The following is a 16891-nucleotide window of genomic DNA, read 5'->3' on the forward strand; positions in this document are numbered from 1 at the left end:
ATATGACCTTAGTATATATTTTTTTGCGACAAATTCACAATTATTAATTGATATCTTATCTTAATAATATATTTTTTTTTCAGTGTAAAGATGCCCTTATATTTACATTAGATAACTTTACCAAACATTGTTTCTTAAAATACTAGGTTGCTTGAAATAATCTTAAACCGGGCAATATGAACGAAGTTAACAAAATATAATATTAGGATTCATGTCTTGTTCCTTATTTTTTAACTTTTAGTTAAATGTTTTATATATATATATATATATATATATAAAAATAAATTTATATATAAATAAATAGTTAAATCTTACATAATAAATAATAAGGCGAATCACCAAATTCTCATAAAAATTAACATTATCAAAGAGATACTTTAATTAGATGAATAAAATGTTACCGCAAACTTTTAGAACCAGTTATACTTTTATAATAACTACTGTTTTCGCGGTGAAACAGAGCAAAAATAATCCCAACCCTTGGTTTTAATCGAATTTTTCATACATGCAAAAATCGCACCATTTATTAGCACAGACAAGAATTAACAACTGGAAAGAACAAGTTAAAAGAGTTTTTGGGACATAATGGTAAGAATCAGGGCACGGGCCCAAAAAGCACCTTAGACATATGACTGTCAACAGTTTGTGCAGGAAAATAGGCATCATAGTAGAGTGCTTTTGCAACTAATAAAAACGTTTGCTTGATGCCCTGGTTGATGCCAGTCGGTTCTTCATAGACCAGCTGCACCAGTTTCTGCATCTCTTTTTCTATCTCCATGTATTTGATGCTGCCATTTTCTGCATCGATGCAGAGTTTCTGTGCCGATGTCTACATGTTGAAGATCACAAAAATTAATAAAATGATAATATTAGGACAAAAGATATTAAGGTGCAGTATCGAAGTTATCAATTTAGATTTGGAAAAAATGCAAGCGACTCCCCTGTGATATTGCAAGTGAGCAAATTATCCCTAATAAAACGATTTCTAGCAATTTATTCTCCTGTATTTTTTAAAATACAATAATTTACCTTCTCTATTTTTTAAAATGAAACAATTTAATATCATGTAATTAATCATCCCTCGTACCTTTCTAGATTTATGCTGAGAAAGCTGGGAAGAGATGTTGTTGATAAGGTTGGAGAGAGTGATGTAGTGTTGGTCGGACAGTATCTCCTTAGCTTCACCAACGCGACCACCACAAATGTTCAACGTTGTTACAAGGAGAGCTGCGTCTTCCAGGCAATTGGCGTCGTCGTCTTCTTGGAGTTTCATCAGCCACACATCCCACTGTTATATACCGTATGCAACATCAGATGTCTCAAGTATCGCGCTCAACTTGTAAGCCACCTTAAAAAAAAAAGAACTATTTCCTATGCTATAAATTACTACCGTGTAAAAATAATAATGAATCAATATTATGATAAAATAAAATAATATAAAAATTTAAAAATTTTGATTATTACGATTAATCAACAGTTATTATGATTTTATTTATGTTCAAAATATTTACTAGAATTTTAAACTGTAGTTAATTTTTTTGTCTTGCTTGTAGAAAAAATGTCTAATAATCATTGCACAGCCATACGTGGTCGATTGGTATCTGCTACGACTTTTAAATATGGTAATTAACCATGGTAAAAATTCGTATGTCTTTTAGTAAGCGATTATACTTTTAGTCCCATAGGATAGAAAGTTTAATACTTTTGGTCCTTTACTTTACGGGACATTCAAAATAGCTCGATTGGAATAACTCAACACATTTAGTCTTATGCTTTACGAAATTTTCAAAATGCTCATAAAATTGAAAAAAATTGACAGATTCAATCCTATAAAATTCAATAAAATAGAGAACTAAATGTGTTGAGTTTTCACAATTTTGGACCATTTTGAAATTCCAATAATGCAAAGAGGACTTAATGTATTGAGTTTTCCTAATTTTAGAATTATTTAAAAATTCCGTAAAACAGAAAATTAAAAATGATAAACCCCTATCCTATGGACTAAAATTGTAATTTTGTCTTTTTTAGTACAATAAAATATATTGAAAGAGAGGCAAAAGATTAATTAATTATATCAACTCACAGCGTTTTCTAGTTCGTCGCAGAGAGTGTCGATGCCCTCTTGGAGTTGTTGGAGAGTTTGTCGCAGGATGTCAATGATACGTCCTCCAACACTGGTAAATTATTGATAATTTTGAATAAACTTTCAAATCTAAATATAGGTATTCAACGATATAATTAATTACATATTATTAAAAAAATAAAAAAAGGGAGAGAGAGAAAAAAAAATTGAGAAATCAGGAAGTGATGTTTAGAATTTGTAAAATGCACTGTCCTCAAACATGAATTTGTATACAAGTGCAGCATGAGAAACTAAATATTTTAAAATATTAGACAACTTATAAAATAAAATACAAATAACATATGTTAAGAAAAGTGGCCCAAAACCTGGAGCCCAAAACTAATAAGCCCACAAACCACTTGGAGGCCCTCCACCCGGCTACCCGACCCAACCTGGTTACCCGACCCGTTTAGCTCACTTAAATACCCCTTTCTAAACCCTAATCTGCAATCTCTCTCTCTTCCCTCACTTCTCCGCCGACTCACCTCTTCTCTCCCGTCTGCTCCCTCATGATGGTTAGAACTTCCACCGTCCGGCGGTTTTCTGAAGCCAACTTAATGGATTCAAGAAAACCACCCAACGGATGCGTTCCTTCGGCAGTTACTTGAGTTCTTTATAAAAAGGGGCTTTCATCCCCTTTTCCGTGCGCGATACATAAATATGTTTTCTACCTTTCTACACTCCGATAATCTGTGTGATCTCACTGTGTGTGTTCGGGTTTACGGTAATTTCTCGGGTCTGTATGATCTGAGTTCCTTGGGTGGTTTCGGGGAGGTGCAACCGTGGTTTGTTAGGGTTTCGGTTTGGGAACAATACTTTGGTGACCGCGTCCCTTTTTACTTTGGATCTGGCTTAAAACCTGAGCCATTTTCAAACAGTTGTTTTCTTCTTCTTTTTCCATTGTATTATTTCATTCCTGCAATTTTTATTCGGGTTGTAATTCTAAGGAGTTTATACTCCACGTTGGCTGTAATAGTTGGATAGGATTTCTTTGTGAAAGAAAAGTACCACTGGAGGGTTATACCCTACAGTGGTATCAGAGCCTACATTCTGATCCGTGCTGATCAGTGGTGGCGGCAACTTCCGATAAACCCCTCCTCTGGTTCTCTATTTCATTTATTTCTGTTTATATTACTGCTATATTTTTCATTACTGTCTATTATTCCTTTTTACCGTGGTAAAGCCCCCTAATATCCCTCTTGGCCGGACCCTTGAGGTCGTCGGGTATCTAGACGGGACTTAGGCTGGCGAGCCTCGGTTCTGCTATACCTGTTTTATTACCTGTTGGTTTCATTACTACCTGCTTTATTACCTGTTGGTTTCGTTACTACTGTTATCTGCGTATTTTTCCTCTTATAACTCGCTGTGGTTTAATCTCGGTTTTTTGTATATCAGTTTACTGTCTGTATGTTGTTGCTCGTTATCCTTATACCTCTTTGAATTTCTGGACGTATTGCCTGTTTTCTGAAAACTTACCCTGTTTCTGTAACTCTTGAGTTTTGAAGTGTTGTGTAGTAATCTGCTTAAATTTGTTTTGTCTACAAAACCTGAATTTCTTTTTCTTAATTTTTTTTTTTAAAATGGCTGGTTATAGCCTACAACCTTTTGACGGAAAAATCGATTTTTCTATATGGCAACAAAAGATGAAAGGCATTCTTATTCAACAAAAGGTTTTCAAAGCCATTGATGGCAAGCATGTTGAAAATATTTCTGAAGAAAAGAAACAAGAAAATGATGAATTTGCTTACTCCTCTATTGTTTTAAACTTGTCTGATACTGTTTTGCGAAAAGTTGGTAAATTAGAGTCTTCAAAAGCTTTATGGGATAAACTAGAAGAACTGTACACTGAAATTTCTCTACCTAATAAACTGTTTTTGTTAGAAAAATTCTTCAGATATAAACTTGATCTATCTAAGAATATTGATGAAAATCTAGACGACTTCACTAAGCTAATTCAGGATATTAAACTTACTGGTGATAAATACATTGATGAGTACTCTCCCATTGTACTTCTAAATGCTATCCCTGAATCTTATTCTGATGTTAAGGCTGCTATTAAATACGGTAGGGACAGTGTTAACATAGAAACTGTAGTTAATGGACTAAAAAGTAAAGAATTAGACCTTAAGATCAATAAACCAAGCCAGAACCAATATGAGATTAATTATGTTAGGGGTAGGACTAAGTTTAGGAATTATAACTCTCGGTATAATAGCAGAAGTAGAAGTAGAAATAAAAATAATAGGAGTAAGTCTAGATCAAGGGAAACTAATCTTAGGGATGACAAAATAAAAGACAGATGTTGTTATAACTGTGGAACAAAAGGTCATTACATAAAAGACTGTAGAAAACCTAGACGTGAAAATAGAGATAAGAACTATGATGATAAAGAAAAAATCAATAATGTGTCTATTGAGTCAAATGGTGAAGTTTTTGTTGTTTATAAAGCAAACTCTGTGAATACTTTTAATATGCATGAATGGCTAATAGATTCTGGTTGTACATTTCATATGAGTCCTTTCAAAAAAATTTTCACAAACTTAAAATATGAGCACATTGGTTTTGTTTCAATGGCAAATGAGAAAAAATGTGAAATCAAGGGTCTTGGTGACATCTCACTATGTTTTGAAGGTTATAAAATGATTTTGAAAAATGTCAGATACGTTCCTGACTTAAGTCATAACCTCATATCATGTGCTGCATTAGAAGAAAATGGTTTAGAAGGTAGATGGGGCAAAGGCCTCATGAAAATCATGAAAGGCTCGCTAGTTGTTTTCAAAGCTGAACGAAAACGAAATCTTTACATATGTACTGCATCCTACGATAATCTTGCTGCATCTGTCTCTGAATGTGATCTAACCACTTTATGGCATAAGAGACTAGGTCACATTAGCCAAAAAGGTCTTGATTTTTTAAAAAGAGATGGTGTGTTAAATGATAAAGTTGATAAAATTGAATTCTGTGATGAATGTATCATGGGTAAACAGCATAGAGTTCAATTCCCTGCATCCCCATCCCCCAATCCGTCCATGTCTCCATGTATTTTAGACTATGTTCATGCTGATGTTTGGGGTCCTAGTAATGTACCCACCCATGGTGAAAATCGTTATTTTCTGTCTATCATTGATAATTTCTCTCGTAAAGTTTTTATCTTTTTGATGAAGCATAAATCTGAAGTTTTTGAAAAATTTTAAAAATGAAAATTTTTTGTTGAGAATCAAACTGGTAAAAAGTTAAAATCACTTAGAACTGATAATGGACTTGAATTTTGCAACAGAAATTTTTTTGATATGTGTGAAGAATTTGGTATAAAAAGGCACAAGACTAATCCTTATACTCCTCAACAAAATGGAATTGCTGAACGTATGAATCGTACGCTACTTGATAAAGTTAGATGCTTGCTGATTAGTTCTGGTTTGTCTAAATCATTTTGGGGAGAAGCTGTTTTAACTGCTGCACATCTTATAAACATGTCTCCTTCTGTGCCATTACTTGGAAAAACTCCTGATTTTGTGTGGAATGAAAGATTACCTGACTTATCCTCCTTACGTGTATTTGGTTATGCTGCATTTGTTCTTCAAGATTCTGATAAACTTGATCCAAAATCTCTTAAATGTGTTTTTATTGGTTATCCTGAGGGTATTAAAGGCTATAGACTTTGGGTTAGGAGCCAACCAGGTTTTAAAGTCTTAATTAGTAGAAATGTTACCTTTAATGAAAATGAAATGCCATGTTTAGAGAAAACACAATCCATATAAAAGGAATCAACTTTTAGTAAAGTAGATTTAGAGGATAACCAAGAAGGGGAGGAATTAGGGAACAATCAGGAACAATTAGGTAATAACGAACAATTAGGAAACAATCAAGGAGTAGAATATTTAGAAACCCAGAATCCTCTAAACAATTATCAACTTACTAGAGATAGAGATAGAAGACAACTTAGAATAACGACTAAGCTTAGGGATTTTCATACGAGTTTTAATACCGAACTTATAGAACCTTCTGGTGTCGAAGAAGCCTTAAAATCTGAAAAGTGGCTTAGTGCTATGAAAGAGGAAATGAAATCCCTAAAAGACAATAAAACTTGGATTCTTGTCCCTAAACCAAAAAATGCTTCCATTGTTGACTGCAAATGGTTATTCAAAATAAAACAGGAAAATCCTATAAAATATAAGGCTAAATTGGTTGCTAAGGGATTCACACAGAAAAAAAGTATAGACTATAATGAAATTTTCTCACTTGTTGTTAAATACACTACAGTCCGCATAATACTTGCTCTCACTGCACACTATGACTGGGAATTAAAGCAAATGAATGTTAAAACTGCCTTTTTGCATGGTGATTTGGATGAAAACATTTATATGAATCAACCACTTGGCTTTACTGATATATCTAAGCTTGATTATGTGTGTTTGTTGAAAAAATCTCTCTATGGACTGAAATAATCCCCTCGTCAATGGAATAAAAAATTTGATGTGTTTATGTTATCATTAAATTTCACTAGAAGTCAATATGACCATTGTCTCTACTTTAAGCATGTAGATAACACCCCAATTTTTTTGGTATTATATGTTGATGATATGTTAATTGCTAGTCCTAGTTTACATCTCATATCTACCTTACAAAAGGATTTATGTAAAGCTTTTGAAATGAAAGATCTTGGCAATGCCAAACAAATTCTTGGTATGAATATTGCTAGGGATAGAAAACAGTTTTCCATTTCTCTAAATCAAAGATCATATCTTTTAAATGTTCTTAAAAAAATTTCTATGGAAAATGCAAAACCTACCTCTGTGTCCCTGGCAGCCCACTTTCAATTAAGTAAAGAGCAATGTCCCAAAACTGTTTCTGAAAAACAAAAGATGGATAATGTTCCTTATTCAAATCTGATAGGTTCTATTATGTTTCTAATTGTATGTACTAGACCTGATGTTGCCTATTCTATTAGCTGTCTTAGTCGTTAACCCTGGCGCCCCACATTGGGAAGCCCTGAAATGGTTACTTAGATACTTGCGTGGGTCTGATAACATTGGTATTACTTTCTCTAGATACTCTGATGATACTCGACTTGTCGGTTATGTAGATTCGAATTATGCAAATGACAGAGATAGTCGTAAATCCACATCATCTTATGTGTTCACTTTTTGTAGTTCATGCATTAGTTGGAAATCCCAACTACAACACATTGTTGCATTATCGACAACCGAAGCAGAATATATTGCTACTACGGAAGCCTTTAAAGAAGCCTTATGGCTTGATGGGCTCATAAAAGAAATTGATTTTTAAAGGAAAAACTCATAATCTTCTCTGATAGTCAATCCTCTATTGTGCAAAAACCCCGTATTCCATGATAGAACAAAGCATATAGATGGTAGGTATCATTTCATTAGAGATATCGTAGGGAGAGATGTGATAAAACTTGAAAAAATTAGCTCTGAAGAAAATCCTGCAGATATGGGCACCAAATGCTTACCTTCGGAGAAATTCAGTAAGTGTTTAAAATTACTCCATCTAAATCCTAACTAACACAAATCTTTCTGTCTACAGTTTTTATTTTACAGGTACACCCACGGAGTATTTTTATGGCAATGATGAAAACGACCAGATCCAACACCCCTGACCTACCAATTGGGTATTTGGTACACGGTGGGGTATGTTAAGAAAAATGGCCCAAAACCCGGAGCCCAAAACTAATAAGCCCACAAACCACTTGGAGGCCCTCCACCCGGCTACCCGACCCGGTTAGCTCACTTAAATACCCCTCTCTAAACCCTAATCTGCAATCTCTCTCTCTTCCCTCACTTCTCCGCCGACTCACCTCTTCTCTCCCATCTGCTCCCTCATGACGGTTAGAACTTCCACCGTCCGGCGGTTGCGTTCCTTCGGCAACTTAATGGATTTAAGAAAACTGCCCAACGGATGCGTTCCTTCGGCAGTTACTTGAGTTCTTTATAAAAAGGGGCTTTCATCCCCTTTTCCGTGCGCGATACAGAAATCTGTTTTCTACCTTTCTACACTCCGATAATCTGTGTGATCTCACTGTGTGTGTTCGGGTTTACGGTAATTTCTCGGGTCTGTGTGATCTGAGTTCCTTGGGTGGTTGCGGGGAGGTGCAACCGTGGTTTGTTAGGGTTTCGGTTTGGGAACGGTACTTTGGTGACCGCGTCCCTTTTTACTTTGGATCTGGCTTAAAACTTGAGCTATTTTCAAACAGTTGTTTTCTTCTTCTTTTTCCGTTGTATTATCTCATTCCTTCAATTTTTATTCGGGTTGTAATTCTAAGGAGTTTATACTCCACGTTGGTTGTAATAGTTGGATAGGATTTCTTTGTGAAAGAAAAGTACCACTGGAGGATTATACCCTACAACATAGATTAATTACTGAGAATTATTATATTTAGGAAGTTTTAGAATAAAAATAATAGAACATTGTTTTCAAATTTGTAATAAAAAATAGTCCATTAGCAATAATAAGAAGAAATTAATATTCATTCATTACCCAAAATTATATATATATATATTCGCGTACACTATAGATCACTATTTACGATAGTTAAAACAAAATCGATGTAAAAATTTAAGTTTTGACCATGGTTAATCAACATTCACAATAACTTTTACATAATAAAACATTTGCCATAGATTTTAACTTTAATTAATATTTTGGCATCTTTTACTAATAGCTGTTACACAACTACGATTGATATTTTTAACCATACTAATTAATCACATCGATGAGATGTTACTATATATCAATGAACATATCATAATATAGCCTATATATTTATATAGCATCATGTTATCAGCAATATATAATCAGATATTTTTCATGCATTTGGGACTAATACATTGAATTTACAATGATGCAGTATAAGAAGAAGAGAGATAGGTTAGAAGGCGACCTGTTTGTTTTGGGCTGGGCACTGATGCTGCTGTCTCTGAACTCTGCTAAAAATGCAGCTTTCTCTTCTGGCGAAGTGGTTTCACGATTGAAATATGATGTAATAATCTTGGAGATAATGCGAGATTTAGCCCATCCACTTCTCTCTTTTGATCTCTCTGGTTCAAATGCGCTTGCAGCTGCCAAAAAGAAAGCAGCAAGCACGTCTTTTTGGCTTATTCCAAGTTCTTGAAGATTTGAGTTTTCATACCATCTGCAACTCAAGTAATTAGAGATTATAAGTTCTTTAATTTGGTGCACAATAATTGTGAATATATATATATATATATAGCTGTCTGATCATCCGCGTACTCTTGCATATGATTCCACTCGGTTTGATGTAGAGACTGGCATCTGTTGAAGTCTAATTTTGCAAGCTCAAGGTAGGCGTCGTTGTCGATATCTGGCATTCTGTTCATGTTAGACGTGCGTTAGAATCAATCAACTCATGCATTCACTTACTTTTAAAACTTTGATGTCATCAGAAAAAAAAAATTGACTATTGGCTACAATTTTAATAATCATGGACTAACAATTGTGGTAAATTATTTTTTATTAACCACGGTTAAATAAAACCTATATAAAATATAGATTTTGCACCAAGAAAAAAATATCAGCCATAGTAAAAATATTTGCTATGATTTTTAGACATGACAAATGTTTTAACCACCCTTACAGATACCACGGCTGACAATTGTGAAGACAGGGGATACTAAAGCTATTATCGAATATGTAATAAAAGCATGATAATAATAGTTGATGTGATGCGTAATAAATGTTAGGCAAAACATAAATGTAATGATATGAGAAAGAAAAGTAGGGTGGAAATAAACCTGTATAAAGTCTTGGCAACCCATATATAGTCAGAACCACAATAAGTCTCTATAAATAAGCGAGCTATGACACGGGGTAGGCTGGCGTACCATGGTATTTCCCATCCGTTCTTTACCTGTAAACTTTTTGAGTTCATTAATCATATTTACGCGAAAACAATAAATTATAATATCTAGAAAAGAATTTAAAAAGTCGCAAGAGATTGCATTTGATTGATATTTTATTTAGGCAAATTACAATGAGTTTTCTTTTGATATTTGATTCATTATGCAATTCTCATATGATGGTTTAGAATTGTAAACTTTACCTTTGTTTTTTCTTTAAATGAAAAATTATTAAAAAAAAAATTGAACGAGGTAGATGGAAAAATTTGGAAAATCATAAGAAAAAAATTATCCACTTAGTCCATAAAAATATTTCAAAATTTATTATAATTTATAGTTCAAAAGTGCATTTTGATTAATTTACCATAAAAATAGGTAAAAACCTAATGAAAACTAACGGATTGGACTAATTAACTACTGGATGGTCGTTAAATAAGGGGATATTAGTAATTTCACAAACAAGTGAGATATATTTATAATTATGTGAAAATTCAAGAGAGCTCGTCGTAATTTATCCTTTTATCTAATATCATCTAATCATCTAGGATTTTACCTCATCGGCAAAATGTGGGGATATAAGCCATTTATCAAGAAGTTGATTGCTGGTAATTTTTTCATGTATGAATTTTTTGCAAAAGGCATTGGCTTCTTCAAGAATTTTCTCTCCGGGGAATAGGACCTGAGACGACCGATAGAGGTTAAATATAGTAGACAACGACTCAAATGTTTCGCCATAAAAGCAACTGAATCCATCATCCTGCTTGAATTTTTTCAGTACATCTGCAAAAGGCCAATTACCACATTATGTATGTTAACTAATTAATCATATCAAAATTAAGAGATAACTTTCTATAATTTTGAAATTTCCACACAATGAGGACCAAAATAATTGAAAATGTGCACTCAATTAAGTTGGTCACGTGCACTTTTCTGACCATTGTAGCAAATTTCAATCTTTTTTGTAATATATCTATATACCTGGTCTAACATTAAATCCATGCAATCTTAGAAGCATGAATCCCATAGCGGTGTCGTCGAGATCACAAAATTCCGACTTCCGTCCACAGAAAAGTCCCTTTTCACCCCAAAAGCTGCGCATTCAATGTTAAAATACATATATTAATCATACAGTACTAGAAAGTTTATTGATTCAGCATATAATATTGTCTACCTGTGGACATATTCCATGCAATCCTTGATCTCAGATTCAAACAAGTGGGAAATTCCTAGTCGAGTCAGTCTGTCTACTGCCCAAAGTCGTGCATAAATGTCGATAGGGTACACGTCGGGTGCTGTACAATAAATACTATGTGAGTTATCAAGAGAATACAATAAAGAGTTTGTCAATTGATTATAACATATGTTCTGGCTCACAACAATGATGTTACTACAGAGAAAAAAAGGGGAGGATAATTACATATAGATCTCTTGATCTATTATGGTATAATTTATACAAATTACCCCTATTTTTTGTATAATTGCATAAATCACTCCTAACAATTAAAAGATAGGGATGATTTGTATAATGATGATGATGATGTATCTGGTGGGTGATGTGTAATTTTAAAAAATATGAGGGTGGTTTGTATAAATAAACCATAGATGATGGGACATAAATGCAATTATCCCCAAAAAGAAAGAACGATGTATATATACCTCCTCCATTAAATTTTTGTACTGTGCAGTCGATATATTTGAGGCAATTCTCATCTTTAGTCTCCATGAATGCAAAGGCAGTTGATGATGGAGAGAAAAGAAATGAACCATCGTGTTCCAGCAACTTGAGAAGCTTTTGCCACTCCAAATCTTCCAGACCTTCCAAGCTAAATAGTAATGATGTATGTACTTTGTGCATCAGCTCCTTTGGGATCCTGGTAAAAAGATTAAAGAGTACTGTAAATATTCCCTATACTATAAATCACTACGACTTAAAGGATTATGACAAATGCAACACAACATACCAAAGTAAAATAAAATTAACGCAGAAATTTCAATTTTAATCAAAATTAATCAACACTGGTTACGATTTTACCTATAGTAAAAACATTTCCCGTAGTTTTTAACCGTACGAAACAATGACGCAGCTGATTTTATTAGTACTCGCCAATATTATTTTACTTTTAACTATAGTAAAAAATCATAGCAAAAAAATTATTTTCTTATGATGGAAGAATATATATATTGTTATATCAAAGGTTGAAAATGAACGAAAAGGCATGTATATACCACAAGAGAAAAAAGAGACATTAATGGCGATTTAGCGAAGGAAGCTTAAATATATGAATTGTGCGTATTCGGAATAGGGTAAATTACAATGGGCTTTTCTAAAATTTGATATAATTATAAATATTTCTCGTTGTTTGAAAAATTATCGGTACCCCCTGATTGTAACGAGCGTCTAGTAACTAGCACAATCAGTTAGTCTCTGTTAGGTTTTCATTAATTTTTTGTGGTGAGCTGGTCAAAATACCCTTGTGGATTATGAATTATAATTTTACTTATTTTTTAAATTTTTTTGAATTTTTTATTGAATTAAGTTGATATTTTTTTAAAAAAATCAGCAATCTCATCTATTTTCTTTATAATTTTAAATTTTATTTAAAACAATACAACATGTAAAAAATTTTCATTCAAAAATTACATAATTTTATCAAATATAAAGAGAATATTAATAATTATTTAGATAATTATACTACACCTTTAACCTTTGGAATATTAGAAGGCCGGTATGTAACAAATGAAATGCGAACATTAATGGTAGGAAAAGTAAATCAATTATTATGTATAGTAGAGTTAGGAAAATTAAGAGTATTAAATATTAAATATTATAATAATAGTACATTGATTCATTTAAAAGTTATCGATATATCTTAAAAAAATTCATAAATAATATCTATATTTTTTTAAAAAACAAATCCATAGACAACCTAATTAATGTTTTTGCACGTGTTAGAGGGTATCCAAGTACAAATTCTACTGTAACCAAAACTTACACAATCAAATAAGTGAATGTAATATTATATTAATTAGCAGACAACTTATATAAGAAAAAATTACAATTTGAATCCTACGAGTTGATATTTTTTATCCCGGCACAAATTGATTTTTATAATTTAATTTTATAACTTTATTATTTTGACAATTTTAATTATTTTCTACCCAATTTGGTCCGAAATTATAATTTACTTGCAATTTTAGTTCTGTAAATAAATTAATGCACAACAAAAAATGACAACTCTTCCAAGTTATAAGATTAGAAATATGTTACCTAGCCAGTTTATGATTTCTTGCAGCATAAATGTCTTGCAGAGCAGGAGCATCATAGGGAAGATCATGAATGCCCATGTCTCGGGCTCTTTGCAGGAGGGCCGGAAACACGATCTCAAATCCGCAGGTCATGTGCTCAGCGTTTGCATGCTCAAGTTGATGTATGTTCTCTTTAATATTTGCTATTCCTAAAATCACAAATAATCTACGAGGAAAATAAATTATAATTTACGATTACTTTTATTTTAAATGTACGAAATTTTTAAAAAATTAAGAAAAAAAACATTCTTACAGAACTAAAATTACCACACAATCCATACTTACATGTAGAGGTGGAAGACGAGTCGAGCTGGCTTGGTTTTGGAGATTGACTCGAGCTTGAGGCTCGTGGGCTTTTCAATTTTTGTTTTTTTAATTTTTAATATATATTTTTTAAATTTTTTTATATGTTTAACTCCATATTCAATACTATGTTAGCTTATATTCAAAATTACCTATATCATAATTATTAAGTAATCTCACATATTTTAAATTTAACTAATAATAAAATATGATATTTTATTTATATATTTAATCTCCATACAAAAATAAGTCTAATTAACAAGTTAATAAGTTCATCATTATTACGTATATTTTTTATTTTTTATTAATTATTGTTTTTTTAAATTATCAAATAGTGTAAAAAAAAATTAGATATATATTTTTATTTAAAATAATTTGCGCTTCTCAATCTAATATAATAAATAAATATTCTAAAATAATTTTTATTTTAATTACAAATAACAAAAAAAAAACTTGAGCACAAGTCAGAACTTTTTGCCGAGTTCAATTCGAACTTAGCTCGTTTACACCCTTACTTACATGATCAAAATTTCAACTTCCCCAATTAAATAATTTTAGTCCAGTTAAAACACAAAGGCAAGCATAATATAGTGAATATGATAGAAATCATCAAAATTATCAATTAACTGTTGATACCTTTCTCACTCTTGTGAGGATGAACATTCCATGTTCTGAGCGCAACTACACATGCCAGAGTATTGAGAAGGCGATCGTAGGCCGAGAAAACATGTTCTTCGCCCCATGAACCATCCTGCAGCTGATTTTGCGCCACCCACTCAAGGCTGGCCGGAAACTGGGGACTATCTTCTCCATGAATATCTCTAATAAGGGCAACCCATGCTGTATCGTACGGCGACACGTTTATACGTCCGTCATCTATGGAACTCAAGAATTTCTTGATGTATTCTCTTAAATCTTCCAAAGTTCCCGCCTTAAATTGGAAACATGAATTAATGATGGTTAAGATTGAAATTCCACAACCAGTATAATTTGTATGTTTGGATCCTATTGAGTATGTGGGTATCTGTTTTGATTTATGTGAGTTTATTTTAATTTATTATGTAATTCTTTTTATAGTTTAGTTGTTGTATGATTGGACCAATTTGTCCAGATTCATGTAATAATGATATAATTATGGCTTAAAATAATATTTGTAAGAAAAGAAGTAAAATTTTCTTACCACTTGAAGGGCTTCTCCTGCAAGATCTTCTTTTTGAGCATCTTCCGCAACAGCTAGGTCAACTATATATGATCACTCATGGTCAAGGAAAGCAATCAATTTCGACACTTTTACAAAGAAATGGAGAATTCAAATCAGCTTTTGTATCGAACAAAATCAATTACAGAGCAAGTGTGATATACTTACCTTGTGATTGGTCACTTTTCCTAAACTATACCAATCACACCACAAGTGTATTACACTTGCCATATAACTAACTGTTCAGACCCAGCCCAACCTGATATGAACTAGAATTTCTCAAAAATTGACGAAATGAAAGTTCTTCCCACATATACACATATGTACCTCTATCTGTGGTTGCTCTTGATATTGGGGTCAGACGAGCCTTGTATCTCGGCGAAATGCCTTTGCTCCTGTTTGGCCATACACCTACAAAAAACCATGTCTTTTTAGCAACTGGATTTACATTCCTACAACATGAAAATTACTAGAGACATAATTGTTAAAATATTAATATTTAAATAATTATTTTTTTTAACATGATATTAGAGTTAGGTTAAACAAGAGGTTTTGTATTTGAGTTTTATTGCCGCATTTGCAAAAGAAAAAATTAGTATTGATCAGTGCCCAAAAGTAATTGAACTTACTCGTGAAACATTCCGGTGACGGCGGCCGGCGGGTTGGAGATGCTTTCGAACACTTTGGAAGTAGAATAGGGGACGACAACGACAGAATCTGCATAGTGTTTGAATCTGCTCTGCGTGCGGGACAATTAAGGAAGGTGGGATTAGGAACTAAAACAATATTGCCTGGAAATGATATACTTATAAGTATGATGTCTCACTGATTGTTCCAGGGTTCTATTTATAGACTACCACTTCAAATCATTTGTTCACATTGTCAATTCATTTGTTCACACGTGTCACATAATCCCTAGCAAATTCATCCTGGAATTGGTGGGAGACCAATCCGTCACTACGGACTGTTGCAAATTTAAGCTTTTGCAACATGTCTGTGTTGTCGCAAATTTGCGATGAATTGGGATTCATTTACTAGGAATTTGGGATAGATATCTTGGAGGGTGGAATTCTTGACAAAGTCGTTACAAAATTCATTTGAATTTGCAATGGAGTTTGTAACGGTAGTGTGTATGTCGCTAGCTTTAACACATTTTGAGACATATCTGTGATGAATTTTGGACAAATATATAAGAGAAGTGGATCCCATGGCAAAATCGTTGCAAGGTTCATCTTGAATTTGTAACCACTATACGTATGTCGCAACTTTCAATACATTTTACAATAGATTTAGGTCAACGAGTCTTTTGTTTGCAATCTCAAGTGTGATTTTAAAACTTCTGTGACAAAGACATTGCAGACTTCATCCTTAAAAGAAGTTGAAAAACTGTTTAATTGAAAATTTCCCAGCAAATAAAAATGTTAATACCACCATTGCAAATCCATCCTAAATTTCATGACGAAGCTGAAGAATATTTCAAACCCATAAATTCAAAAATACAAATAGAATTGCGACGGGGGAATGAATTTTATTTTTATTTAAAAATAAAAATAATTTTATTTTTGGGATTGGAAATGTAAAAGTATGTCCAAAACTATGTATTAAAAGATGTTTTGCATTTGATTGAAAGATTTGAAATCATGGATTTGAAATCTTCTATTTTAATTTTGAACTAAGTTTTTGATAAATATGGAAGAGTTCAAACTCATTTCAAATGGAGTCATTTGAAATCCTTTCTTTCAAATCTTTCCATCAAATTCAAATCCATCAATCAAAATACATCCTAAAAGATTCTTAAAATTTTTTATTCATCTCAATTGTTAAACTTATTAAAATCAGTTCGTTTCAAATTCGTCATAAAATCCATCACAAATTTCATGAAGAATTCGTTACCGGATTTAGATTGTAGCAAAAAAATTTCATGAAGAATTCGTTACTGGATTTAGATTGTAGCAAAAAACCGTTGCAAATTTGTGCCAAAATTCATCAAACTTTTGTGCTGCACATGGAAATCCCAAAGAGTAAAATGTCAGATTTCAACACCATTGCTAAAATAATATCTCTGGCTGTCATATTCGAAGTTAA

The 16891-nt window shown here is 32.6% G+C and overlaps 1 protein-coding gene across 1 annotated transcript; it reads right to left on the reverse strand.

Moving 5' to 3' along the window:
• Nucleotides 1–556: 556 nt before the first annotated feature.
• On the reverse strand, nt 557–15932 carry LOC105160749 (copalyl diphosphate synthase 1, chloroplastic). The gene is made up of 15 exons (XM_020693147.2): nt 15436–15932; nt 15134–15217; nt 14789–14850; nt 14245–14539; nt 13268–13454; nt 11656–11870; nt 11171–11291; nt 10978–11090; nt 10553–10779; nt 9895–10010; nt 9374–9472; nt 9024–9275; nt 2084–2174; nt 1088–1288; nt 557–829 (listed from the first exon to the last, which is right to left on the reverse strand). The coding sequence occupies exons 1-15, from the start codon at nt 15527–15529 to the stop codon at nt 596–598; spliced, it is 2391 nt and encodes a 796-aa protein (XP_020548806.1). The 5' UTR covers nt 15530–15932; the 3' UTR covers nt 557–595.
• Nucleotides 15933–16891: the final 959 nt, after the last annotated feature.

The sequence above is a fragment of the Sesamum indicum genome, linkage group LG4 (genome assembly GCF_026168435.1).
Source record: "Sesamum indicum cultivar Baizhima isolate 11 linkage group LG4, ASM2616843v1, whole genome shotgun sequence".
Lineage (NCBI taxonomy): Eukaryota > Viridiplantae > Streptophyta > Magnoliopsida > Lamiales > Pedaliaceae > Sesamum > Sesamum indicum.

Excerpts from the sequence above, each read along its gene's own strand:
- LOC105160749 (XM_020693147.2), bottom strand. The coding sequence starts at position 15,529 with ATGCAGATTCTGTCGTTGTCGTCCCCTATTCTACTTCCAAAGTGTTCG. Across the intron at positions 11,292-11,655 it reads ACAAAAATTTAATGGAGGAG|CACCCGACGTGTACCCTATC; the intron begins GTATATATACAT and ends TTTATTGTACAG. Across the intron at positions 2,175-9,023 it reads GCCCAGCCCAAAACAAACAG|TGTTGGAGGACGTATCATTG; the intron begins GTCGCCTTCTAA and ends ATAATTTACCAG.